This window comes from Drosophila hydei, unplaced genomic scaffold (genome assembly GCF_003285905.1).
Source record: "Drosophila hydei strain 15085-1641.00,03,60 unplaced genomic scaffold, DhydRS2 tig00000245-arrow-arrow-pilon, whole genome shotgun sequence".
Classification (NCBI taxonomy): Eukaryota; Metazoa; Arthropoda; class Insecta; order Diptera; family Drosophilidae; genus Drosophila; species Drosophila hydei.
The window spans coordinates 29,112-42,423 of NW_022045694.1; the positions used below are offsets into that span (position 1 = coordinate 29,112).

A 13,312-nucleotide genomic window follows, 5' to 3' on the forward strand; every position below is an offset into this window, starting at 1 on the left:
TTGGTTTCCATTTATTTGGATTCATTCCTCTTTGCAAAATGTCAACAAATTAGTTGAAGCATACGCGCCTTTATTATCGACATTTGTGCATTCTTACTATCGATTGTTATCAATACCAATCGCACGGCTCGTTTCCGTCAAGTTTAAGTTTGAATGAGGCAGCAAAGTGGTTTCTCAATTAATAAAGACGAGTGAGCTAATATATAGTATACTTTTATTATTATTACTTTATAGTCTTTATATTAAATACAATAGTTGGTATGGCTAATGCGTAATTGTTCTTGTATATTGCTGACTATTGCCTTGCACAAACGATTATGTTTATTGCAAATCTTACAGATTTTGACTATGTATATATATATATGTACGTATTTATGCATGTATGCCATTTATCATTGATTATAGTTACTTAATTGCGTTAAAGCCATTCCTACGATATACGTACACAAAATTTATCTGTTGAAATGCTTCACTGATACAACACTTGAAATAGAAATGTACAAAAAACACAAAATCTACAGTTAGAATCGATATTTACAGAGACTTAAACTAAAAACAAAACCTATATGCTGTCCTATAATAACTAACAATAAATATAACTTAAGTCGTAATCGTAATCGTAATCGTAGTTTAATATGTATTGATCGAATTATATATACATATGTATGCATGCAGATGTATATATATATATACATCTATAATATATATATTTGTATGTATGGGGAGATCGTGGCAACGATCTATGGGTAGCTCTGTGCATTTTCTGAAAATATCACAATGCAAATCATATATCGAGTATCGATGCGTGCTGGGATATGCCAATTCAGATAAGCCGTAAGGAACATTTGCCAGCTGGCAGCCTGGAAGACTTTGTAAGCCTAGTCGCCTAGTCGCCTGGCTCGCCTCTTTAGGATCCATCGCTCGCCGACAGTTTGACGGCCTGCAGCATGACGGTTTTCAGTTCACGTGCCAAATTATTGATGTGCACCACCGAATCGACCATTTCCTGAACCGCACTGCCACTCGGGAAATGCGCCGCGGCCTTCTTCGACTTCAGCACGCAGGTCTTCAATGCGTCCGACAAAGCATTGGTGCAGTGGAGAATTTTCTCTCTCAACGCCTCCTTGGAGATGTTACGGTGCACATTGTCTCCAATGGTCACCAGATTGTGGGCGCTGACCACCACAAATTTGCCATAGGCGATGAAATACTTCGGCGGTTGATTCTTCTCGACGGTCTCCAAAAAGGAGTCGATGGCACGTAGAAGGTTGCCCATGTGCGTGGAAATTTGTTGAGCATAATAGCGCACCACCTTCTTATCCTTGTCCGTCAGCTCGGGTGACCTATTGGGCTGGGGCACACTAGCTGTGGGCGTGGTCGGCACCGTTGGCGTGTTGCCCATGGCCGTAGACTCGGCTATCTTTAGAGCGCAATCGAACTGAGTTTTCATGCCAGCGGGTATGACATCTCTCAGTGCTTGATTCTTCTTGGCCGCCGCATCCTTGGACTCGAAGGCCACATAGTCATAATCCTCGAGCCAAGCGGCACTGCCACGGCCGCCGGCAATGCTGCTCTCCCCACCATTCTGACTGTGGAGCTGCTGATCCGCGGGCAACTGTCGCTTGAACAGCAGCGAGGCATTGCCCCTGGATGAAGCTGGTGGTGGAGCGCACATCCTCGGTGAGCGTCTGGGCGCAGGCAATCAACTGATCCAGACTATCTGGCGGCCGGCAGCCATGCTTATCATCGCTACACGCCAGCTGCTCCACTGACCAGCCACCCTGTTCGTCCAGCGCGTCCGAGGAGTCCTGTATCAACTTGTTGGCATCGCGTAGCGCACGCACCAAGGGTCTCAGCTTCAAAGCCAAATTGCGATCCTCAGAACTCTGGGCATTACCCAATGCGCCCTCACAAAACTCGGCCAAATCGTGCAGAGCTGTGCGCAGACGCAGTGCAGCCAGCTTCAGTTCCATAGCGTGCTTCTCCAGCTGGGCGGGCGTGCGCCAATGCGGCACCACAAAGCCGAGCAGACGTGAGATGGCCATCGTTGTCTGCGATTGCAGTTTGGCCAGCGTTTCCAGCGCTGAGTTCAGCTCCAGAGGCAACTCTTTCACTGTGCTCACATGGCTGCCATTGCTGGCATTGCTGGCATTGCTGGCATTGTTGGCATTGCTCGCCTGCTCCTGCAGCGGCGGCAAAGAGTTGGCTTGGTTGGCGGAAGCGAGCGGGCGTTGATGTGGCCGCACGGGCAGAGGATGACGACGCGGTATATCGTAGTCGGGCATATTTGCCAGCGAGCTGCGATTCGAGCTGGAGAAGCTCAATGACAAGCTGTCGCTGGTAAGCAAAGAGGAAGCCGAACTGCTGGGCGTTAATGTATTTTGCAGCTGCTGTTGCTGCTGCTGTAGCTGTAATGGGAGCAGAGGGCGTGGCACATCGTAGGACTCCTCCTCGACACTCTTCAACGAATCGAAGCGTGCGCCCAGAGCTGAGCCCGTCGTAGGCGTGCGCACGCCCACTCCCCGACCGCCATCGTAATTGAATTGCACAGGCGTCGCTGGCTTGGGTATATCATAGGTCTCGAATTCACTTCCATTGCCAATCGAGCCGTTGCCCATCATCGTGCCCAGATTCTGGTAGATGCTCTGATTGCTGTATATCTGCTGTGGACTCGGATTCGGATTCGGTGAACGCGACGCTCCCAAACACACTGTACCAGGCGAATAGTTGTAGATGTACTCATCCCCGTGCCGCTGTGGCGTTATGACCTGGACAAAGGCGCAGAGAAGAGCATGGATTAGAGTGGATTTAAATAGAGTTTCAACTGGGATTGGCTTATGATTTGGCTTAGGCTTGGTACCCATATAAAAGAGGGGCGTTTGATTCATTCCAATTCCAATTCTTAATATTTATATTTCATTTCCTTATAAATATATATAAACTCTTTATAGGGGCTTAAAATAATTTCTAAAATACAATTTAATCACTTTTGCGGTTTTTTATCTTGAAAAAAAAAAACACAATATTTATATTTTTATATAGAAACCTCACAGCCTCTTAAAGTTTATATACAAATTCAATAAAATTTTAGCAAAATAAAGGTGTACCTATGATTGTGGCCATGACTGTGCCTGAGTCAAACATGCCCCAGACGACTGCCTTGCCCACACGCGCCCCATCCACGCCCATTACTACGACTACGAGTACGACTGACTTATCGATTTTCACAATATTATTGTAAACTGCTTTTCAGTGCCCTTTTATGAATGAAAAGTTCGTATTAGTTTACTTGAGATGGCACACCTGTGCTGTCCTGACCTGTCCTGTCCTGCACTGCTGCTGCTGCTGGAAGTCCAAAGACAATTATCACATTTTGTTAACAATTAATGCCAATTAATAGACAATAAGCGGAAAACTAAGAAAACTTCACTGCTCAATGGCCAGAAGACGACTGTGAAACGAATTCGCATGTGAAAATGCAACTGAGTAAAAATACAGGGAAATAATTACGCGCAGGCGCAGAGAAACGCATAAGCAAATACAGGGTTCAAATATATCCCAGCTGCTGCTGCCGCTGACGTTGCAGTTCAATGCCATTCACTGTCAAGGTAAAACGAAATGAACCCGAGAGTAAATAGAGGGTATATACTATATACTATAAGCTATGTGGACTCTTTAGGACAGGGGTTTGTGTCCTCCGTCCATATGTTCGATTGATGCAATAATTTATTACAGCATATGCCGAATTCATCAATTGCAGCTACCCTGCATAATGAGACACGCATCACGCCGCGCCACGCCCACGGTTAAGCAGCGGAGGCAGCGCATTGAATCGATTGGGAATTAGGTAAACCGTTAACAAGCGAACCCCTAGGCTACCTGAGGTCCACTTCAGCCGGCAGTTGGTTAACCTTGCCCCGAGCCTTTGTGCGTGAAGTGTCAGTTGACGCGTAACACGAGTCAACAATTCGCCAAAGGATATACGTGTGAGAGGCGATCCTTATTGCAGCTGCCACGCACACACACAATGAGCTCTTATCAGCGAAATCAGCGCTGGCTGTCTTTGAACTCTGAGGACTGCAACCGGACCCAGTTCAGTCAGCCGTTAGTCGAAGCTAACAAAAGAACTATTCTTTCTATTTCGTTGGGTTTGGCCTGAACTAGTTCTGAAATGGCACACAAAACAGCAGGGAGGCGCGGCCTGACTTAAAGGAGCCCAATTTTCACGTTACTTTTCGTGCTGTTTTTGCAACGCAATTTTCATGCTGACTTTTCCCGTTTACCGTTTTGTTGTTCGTTTTAGCCTACTTTTGTTCTACGTTGATGGATCTAGAAATCTATATGTTTATGACACATTTGGGGCACTTTTTGGAACGACCTAGATGACCGCCAGGGGGCGCTGCAATTTAATCTAAAATTGGCAATTTGCTGCTTTGCTTTCGGCCATTGTTTTTATACCCTGAACCAAATGAAAATGCGAATTCGGGGTATATTGGGCTTGTGAAATATTATGTAGCAGGGAGGAGGCGTGGCCAAGCCCATATAACATAAAATTGATGGGGATGATAAGGGCGAACAGCTGCGTCTTCTTTATGAATATGAATATGTATAATCCCAACTGCCATAGGCATTAAGAGTTTATCATTTGTTATCAACTCCCGGGAAAATTCCTAGGATGAATATCCAGATTTTGTGTAGCTCGATCACTCTTCCTTCCCAAAGTTACCAAACACGTATGTGCCTTGGCAAATATTCATATCTTGAGCTGATTTGAATGCTTGAAATGCCAGGTCATCACAGGGTGCGGGTATCTCCTAGTCGGGCACTCCCGACTAGAGCACTTCTACTTGTTTTTTAATGGGATTTTGATAGTTGAAAGTTAAAATTCAGAGCACGATCGCGGCGAGATTTCTTTCAATTCTTGTCGTTCTTGTAGTATGTTTTGATAGTGTTTTTTTTATTCGGAAAATCTGAAATCTTTTGTAGCTGTCACAACATTCGTTCTATGGTTTTGGTTTTTATTGATGGCCCTGTTGAAATTCTGTACGGTAGCTGCTAAAGATTTGTATCTCTGCAGCTCATTTGATGCATTTCAATGCTGCCGCTCACACCTGCACACACCTGGGCAGGGCCAGCTCTTTGACAAACAAAATTTCAACATTTTCTCACGTACAAAACTCAATTCCAAAAGCAAATTGTTGTTAAGCCAAATCTTGAGCTGCAGGGCGGAGCAGTGGGGCCTGCTTCAGAGATGCCCGCAGGCTGCGGCGCACTGCTCTCTCCTCTTTTGGAAATTTCTTCATTTTGTGGCGTCATGTTGAGCCACTTGGACGCAAGTCTTTCAAGTGGGCCTTGCCTTGCCTTGCCTCGCCTCGCTTAATTAATGGCTATTTATATTGAAGTGTGCAGATCAGCGAGCGAGCTCATTAGGTCGTGTCCCGTTAATGCCAGAGATTGGCACTTGTGACCTTGTCATATATATAAAGATATATATATTGTTGATATCGTAAGCGATTTCACAATATAAGCAAAAGCCATAGAGAATCCGCATTCTTCGACAACGTCTTCTCATATGGCCAAACCTCTGCTTTCTGCTCTGACTTTGGTCATGCACAAATCTCGACAGAACCAAAGATGCTACAAAACAACAACAACAACAATAAAGAGTTATTGTTGCCGCATTTGCTTCTGGCTGGCATTTTGTTGCCATTTTTGGTCATTGAAATAAAAATGACATGTTTTCCTCACACAAAACTCGAAAACTCTTTTTGGAGTTAGAGCCACAGACCGAGCCAGAGCCAGCGCCAGAGCCAGAGCCAGAGACTCGACCACATTGCCATAAATCTTGATGGCTCGTTGCACTCACAGAGCTGGACGCAGTTTTATGGCCAGTGCGTGACCGCCTGGCTGCTTGGCTGCCTGCTCAGACTTATGTGGGCTCAAGGAACTTGAAATTGTCACACAGTTTTTGGAGCCAGCCTAACGGTGGGGAGAGAGAGAGAGAGCGCGCGCGCCAGCCAGCCAACTACAACTTTGTCTCTGATTTGGCCAGGCCAACAATAAACACTTAAGTATTTATGCATTTAGTTAGCGAGTGTAGCAAAAGCCCAATATGCACTACTTAGCATTGTTTGTAGAGACTGTCAAAGGACCTTCAATCTTTTATCTTCCATCTTCAATTTGCTGTTTGCTATTTGCTATCTTCTATATTCAATCATCAATCTGCTATCTCTGCACTCTGTCTTCTATCCTCGACTTTCATCTTCTATCTTGTCTCTTGTTTCATATATGTTCTATATTCTGTATTCAATTTTCAAACTTTAATATTCCATCTTCAATCTTCAATCTTCATTCTTCAATCTTCAATCTTCAATCTATTATCTTTAATCTACTCGATCTTCTATCCACTATCATCTATCTTCCATCTACTATTCTTTCTCTTATATCATCTAACTTCTTTATTCTATCTTCTCTCTTGTTTCCTCCACCTTCTCTGTTCTCTCTTCTCTCTTCTCTTAATTGGCTTGTCAAGGGTATTCAAGATTCGTTTATGGAACATTTGGACAGCTTATCTGAGTCTGCCTGAATTTGGATTCGTTGTGGACTGTGTGGGATTTGGGTTTGTGTGGCAGGCAGACACTTGCAGCTTGCAGCTTGCAGCTTGCAGCTTGCAGCTTATGGCTTGTGGCTGCTGCCCAACAGTTTGCGCAACAATGTTCAAAGACATTTCCGTTCTCAATTAAGTTAGTTTTTGTTTTTTGTTTTGTTTTGTTTTTTTTTGGGAATGCAGCTGATATGCACTTGATGTGGCTCATGCACACAGTGACTCGAGTCGACGGCACTTCAGATTAGTGTATTTGGCTCGATTCGTTTACACCTGTTGGCCTAGTCAAGCCTTTTGTTGGCCACCTTAAGTGTAGCTGCTCTGGCACTCCACTTGCCTCTCTGACAATTCTCAACTGCAGTGCGTAAACTTTTTGACGCTTTCAAGTGGTTTTTTTTTCGATTCGAAGTTCGTTTTTTAGCGTGTGATTTTTCTTGTGGCCGAATCAATAAAACCCAACTGCAGACACGTCAAATCAACAAAAGCGGCATTTAATTTGGTTTTTATATGCCCTGTACCCATCGCGAGTGCGCTGCCAGGGTATATTGGCTGTGCGAGAGGGATCAGAACGACGAGCTGAGTCCAGCTAGTTGGCGTACCATCAAAGCTGGAAGCATATTTCGGAGGTATCCATACCTCTCCCCAGAGACTTGCACGTTGCCATTAATTCGTGTTCAGGGTATCTTCTAGTCGCACACTCCCGACTAGAGCTTTCTCAGTTGTTTTTCGTTTCTTTTTTACAGCTACCACTTGAGAGGCACTTCTTCTGGCCAGCTGGCCAGCTGTCCCCCGACGCGCCTAGCTTTATGGCCAGTGGTGTGTGGAAATGTCGAGGTCTCGTCTCTACATAGGAAAGGTTTCACCCAGGCAAACGCAATCTGCCACAGCCGGTGGCAACGAATCGGTTGCAATTTGCAGTTGCAGCTCGGACAGACAAGAAATCAAAAGGCGGTGCAAGTTGAAGTAGATAGCAGCGCGAGGGGGCGGACGGCTTACTCCTCTGGCGCAGCGTTTATTTGAATTTGAATTTATGGTTTCACTTGCCTGCAGAGTGAATGAGAGAGAGTGGGAGAGCGAGGAGGGAGAGAGAGAGAGCGAGAGAGCGCATGCAAGATTGATAGCTGCCGATAATGCGAGGAAATGTTTACGACTCTGTAATTTGGACTTTATTTTATTTGATTTGCTGCGCCAAGTGCGAAGAAAAGCGAAAGTCCAACCAGACAGAGCCAACCCACAGATAGATATACACAGCTATATATGTGTATATATCGAAAATGCAGATGGCAAGTTCAAAGCTGAACGAATTCGTTGCATGTGGTGCTAATGATAATGGACAATTATGAATGCAATGTTATGCAATCCAGGGGCAGAGTGTGGGCGTGGGGAGTGGCGAGGGGCGAGTGGCGAGTGCTGCGCCACGGATTGCTAAATGAAATTGAAAGGCCTGAACGAAACAATTGCCATGGCTGGGTAATTGTCCGTTGAGTGGGTCAAATAGTTGTCAGAGATGTGAGATGGGTTTGTTGCACTGAGGCACTGAGCTATGAAAGCTAAGAGCCAATGCCCTGGATAGGAGTCTTGCATATTGGCATGGCTAAGAGTTAGCATTCAACTGGAAAGCCGAGATGGGCTTATGATAAAACGTAGCTTATATCTGGACAGCTTAAACAAATTGTGAACCGTTATGTTATGGGTCGCATGCAAGCCAAAATATATCTCAGAGAATCAGTTCCAGATGTGAATCTAGGCACATAGATTTTAACTCTGAAGGTACAAAGATTCTCAGCTAATGCCTCAGTTGATAATCAAACTCACTTAAAATCTGCGAAGTCAATGCCAACTCAGCTTTAAGCCAAGTCTTACTTAGAGTGCTCCACAGTTTGGTATGATGAAGCGAAGGCAACTTAAATTGCCACTTATTTCAGCTTAAGATTCATAATTCACATAGAAATTTCAGTTTTAGGGTATTACAAATTCGCCTAGATTCAGACTAAACTTTCAGTTTAAAAGCAATTTTGTCTCAGTTATTGCTTTATATTTGCTTATAGCTGCCATTTATTAGCTGGCCCGCTCTTCAACTAATACCCAGCTGTCTGGCCAAGTGCAAATTATTCGTTTCCTTTAATTATGGCCATCGATTTGGTCAAATCATAGAGAGAGAGGTAGAGAGGGAGACTAGATACAGAAGAGGCTGAAGGAAGCAAGGCAACTGCAATGCAAATAAAACGCATGTCCAGCTGACAAATTGGCAAATTACGAGACGAATTGAAAAAGAAAACTCAAAGAGCGGAAACCCGTTGGACAGGCACACACGCAGTCCAGCTGGCTGAGATGCTGTCGATGCAGTGCATCAGCCTTGTCCAGTTCGACGCCGCCTCCTGCTCCTCCTCGGCAGTTGGGTCCTATTAATTGCACAATTACGACACGCAATTGACGTGCAGAGAGTGAACGATGGCCGGCCGCAGTGATGGAAAACCGGCGTAGTCCGAGAAATTACTTTCTTTCACTTTCCAGACGGATATCATAATTCACACACAAACAACAACAACAACAACAGCAACAGCAACAAAATGTTCAGTAGCCAAAAATAAATAAGCCAGACGTTGCAAAATGCAAAAATTTAAATTAAAAACGAAAACAAAAACGAAAACGAAATGAAATCAAATCAATTAGGAGCCGCCTCAAGGGGCGCCTCTCGCGGACTTGCGTCAAGGCAGCGCAGACGAAGCGTTAAATTAAAAAATTACAACAATTCAAAAAGAAAACAATAAAGCTGCGAGATATATAAAAGAGGCTGAATACCCTCACAGAGATATGACTGATTGATGGCTCCAGCAAGTCCAGAGATCAAGAAGATCTAGTTCTTAACTGATCATTGCTCAAAGAAACTTCTCAGTCTAGAAAAGTTCGGTTCATTCCGAGTTTAGTCAGAAAAAGTAACAATTTTTAAAGAATTTTCTTAGCCAACTTTGCTTATATGAAGTAAGTGCTAAGGATATTTTAAAGAAAATAACTAAGACTAAATAATTCACTTTTGAGTTTGCAAAACATTTAAATAATTGTTGTCAAATCTCAAGAGGGAAACTTTTGGCGCTGACACGAGGCTGCTCTGCACGAGTATATATCTTAAGTTTCCAGTATATTTGGTATTACATCAGATAGCATTACTCTTATACTAGATAACTCCTATAAGTACCAACGACTCAATGTTCGCAACCTCTCAAGTCTTTCGTAAGGCAGACATTGCAGTAAGTCAATATACTCTCTTCGTTTCACGAGCGAGTATATGAGAAAAACTTTGTCATATATCAAGAGAGCTATTTAGGTATGGCAACTATATATATTGTTAAAGTCTAGAGTCAGATTTAATTCCAACTCAAGCTGTAACTTGCTTATGGTTCCGATTTCAGCTGAATGTGGGTTTATCAACTCGACTGGCTAAGAATATATATAGCTCATGACATCAGAGACCAAGTATATTATGACTTACTGACAAGCTTCAATAGAGTATATATATGTGGAGGAAACCTACCTTATTTGGGGAGACGTGCCATGATCTGCGTCCTCCTCGGCCCTGGCCACTCGATGAGGTTGAGTTGGTGTTGGAGCCTGTGGATTGCGTGTCCGCGGCTGCTGCACTGGCATTCAGCATCGAGCCATTCTCATAGATCTCCGCCGAGCAGATGGAACTGTTTAAGGTCGCTGTGCTGGCCGCCAGCGATGGAATCGGCGAACTGGCCGGCGAGGGCGAAAAGCAGCCCGAGTCGTAAGAGTTCAAGATGCGCAAACGGTTGCCGGGGCACAGACCCTGCAAAAGGCAGAAATAAAACAATTGAAAATACGTTGCCAATGAGAAGGGTATCTGCTAGTCGTGCACACTCCAAGCTGCTGCACTGCACTTGGCTATCAAATGAAATTCATGGCTGCCACTCATTGTACCCAATTGATTTCGATTGCCTTTTAATTAACTCAAATGCTGAGTGCATTCTGGACAAATAAATAAAATATAGATATATACCATATATAACTGATATATATATAAATATCATATATCTATAATAAATTGCAATTATTTTTTAATTGCCTGTCAAGCGGCATTAAAACTCAGCTCGCAACTCTTTTTCACGCAATTCTTTTTGTCAATTTGGCTCGACATCTGTGAGAGACTCTTGACAGATATATACAATATATATATATATATATATATATAATATATACAATATATATATATATATATATAGTGTTCCCAGATCTTGTCAACATGTGTTTGCAACTTATTTCAATTAAATTTTAGCTGCAGACAGCAAAAACTTGCGCCAAAACAATTTTTTTCTAGTGTTAAAAAAATAAATTTTCAAAATATTTTCATTTTTTTTATTTATTTTTAAAATTTATGCATAAAAAACGCTTTTGTTGCTGTTCGAGCTCAATTGGCTGTGTTTTTGGGTTAATTGTTTCCATTAAAAAGTGCGGCTACTTTTTAATTAACGGCAATTGGCCGACATCGAGCGCCTATATAGCTGTATCTATGTATCTATGTATCTATGTAACTGCAGCCATGTATCTTTGTATCTTTTGCCTGTGCTTGGCGCCTTTGATTTCCATTTTGATACGTGTTTTGACACCAGTCGACAGCAGCTTGAGTGCATTCATGAGTGTATTCATGAGTGTTGTTGTGCTCAGCCACAGCCCAATTGAGTTGTTAATTAACGACAACAACAACAACAACAGCAATAAAATAACTTTTCGTTCGCTGCAATTTTCCAAGCGACGTGCAAAAATGTTTTCAGGCTTTAATCAGTTTTTAATTTGGCCAATGGGAGTGTTTCTATTTGCTGTTGTTGTTGTGTTAGTTGTAGCTGTTGATTAGTTGGTGTTTGGTCTAATCAAAGCGCAAGACTTCAAGGTTGCCCCCACACACACTGAGCATGTGAACATAAAGAGATCAGATATTATGTGAGCTTTATAATGGGGCACAGAGTGGAGAGTCGAAGCAGTTGCCGGAGCAGCGCAGTTCATTAGAGAGAGAGAGAGAGATATGGGATTATGATATGGGATAGATATGGGAGCATGACAGATAAGTAGAGGATATCTAGGATGTCGTAGTGGTCTCTAAGCTATATAGTGTAGATACTATAACAAGGCAAATTTGTCATCAAAAGGTGCTCAAAGCCAGCCTGGAATGAAAGTCTTGAATGAGTTTAGAGAAATGGAATAAAACTCAAGTACAACTATCACACATTCCTATAGATTAGAGACTAAAGAGTTTAGCTGTTGAGGTACCTCAAATAGAGTTAAGCAAATTAGAAAAACAGAGCTTGACGGACAGCAAATGGAGAGTTTCTCTCTCTGAAATTAATTATAATAATTATTGTCAATGCTTGAATAAATCATATAAAAAGTGCATTAAATTTCAGTCTGAAAACTTATTTCATATTCAGAACGAGTTCCGCATTTAGCTCAATTATTCCAAAGTTAACATTTCGTTCCACTTTGTATACAATCAAACTAACAACGTCGACCCATTTACTCTGCCCTCCCCCAACTGGTGGGCCTGCAGCATGTCCAAATTATGTTGTACAGTGTGGCAATCGCTATGGGGATTAATGTGGACATTATTAAAGTGGCAAAACTGTAAATTTATATCCCGCATGCAGCGAGGCGGGTGTCTGCCACGTGCCCCCGGAAATGATGCTGATGAGGCTGATCATGTTTGTGGGCGGAGAAATGATGGAACTCTCCATGTTCTGTTGAAACATTTTCCAAATTAAATTATAAATGCAAATTTTATTACCAAAATGCTATGCCAAATGAATGCTGGCTCGGGCCGATTGTTTAATTATGAATGCACAGCACAAAGGGGCGTGGCATGGCTGCCTTTTTGGCAATTAGCAGGGCCAAAGAAGCTGAAGCGAAGACAAAAAACTCAAGTGAATACCTTGGCTAAGACAACTCGCAAAAGGCGTTGCCCTCTAGACATTAATGAAGCTGCACTTGGAGGGAAGGAAAACGAGAAATCTCGAGGTAGCGCTGAAGGCTTTGAAGCTGCACTGGGAGAAAAAACAAATAAGTTTACTTGCTGTTTGGAATTCAAATAAAGTTGCTTTGAGCTAAGGAAATTTTGGATTAAAAGTAAACGAGGAATCTCGAGCTAAAGCTGAAAGATTTGAAGTAAACTACACAGCGAGAAAAGACGAAGAGTTTTGCTTGCTGCTTGGAATCTCAAAATTCAAAACTTTGATCCACACTGAGAAAACTTTCATACGAACGATTTACCCAATGCAGCGTAAAAATATGGAACCTGATCTAAAAAGCATTTCTTTCATTCTCTTTCCAGCCCAACTCACCTGTCTGTTGCGCAGCGAGCATAGCCACCAGCCCTCGATGCCTTCGGTGTCCTGCTCGATGACTGTAAGGATGTCGCCTTTCTTGAAGGACAGCTCGTCGTACATATCCGCAACATTATCATAAATGGCCTTGGCATAAAGTTTCTGCAAATAAATCAGGCAAAAGAACAGAAAAAGGTAACAATTAAAATCCGTTTCTCGATTGCTGTAGGCCTTATCAGAATAAAGAAATTTGTATACCTACTATATAATGATCACAATGAACTGCATGCAAGGCAAGACTTCTAAGAAGCCGCAACAAGAGCGAGAAGAGGCCGCAGCAGAGGCGGCAGCAGAACAAGAATCAGGCCCAATTTCAATG

At 42.9% G+C, this 13,312-nt stretch overlaps 1 protein-coding gene across 1 annotated transcript; it reads right to left on the reverse strand.

Annotated features, from left to right (window-relative positions):
• Positions 1-669: 669 nt before the first annotated feature.
• On the reverse strand, positions 670-13,090 carry LOC115482996 (breast cancer anti-estrogen resistance protein 1-like). Its single transcript, XM_030223652.1, is given in 4 exon segments — positions 670-1,645; positions 1,647-2,768; positions 10,137-10,412; positions 12,952-13,090. Coding segments are annotated over 4 exon segments (2,241 nt in total). The 5' UTR covers positions 13,057-13,090; the 3' UTR covers positions 670-907.
• Between the last annotated feature and the right edge of the window lie 222 nt (positions 13,091-13,312).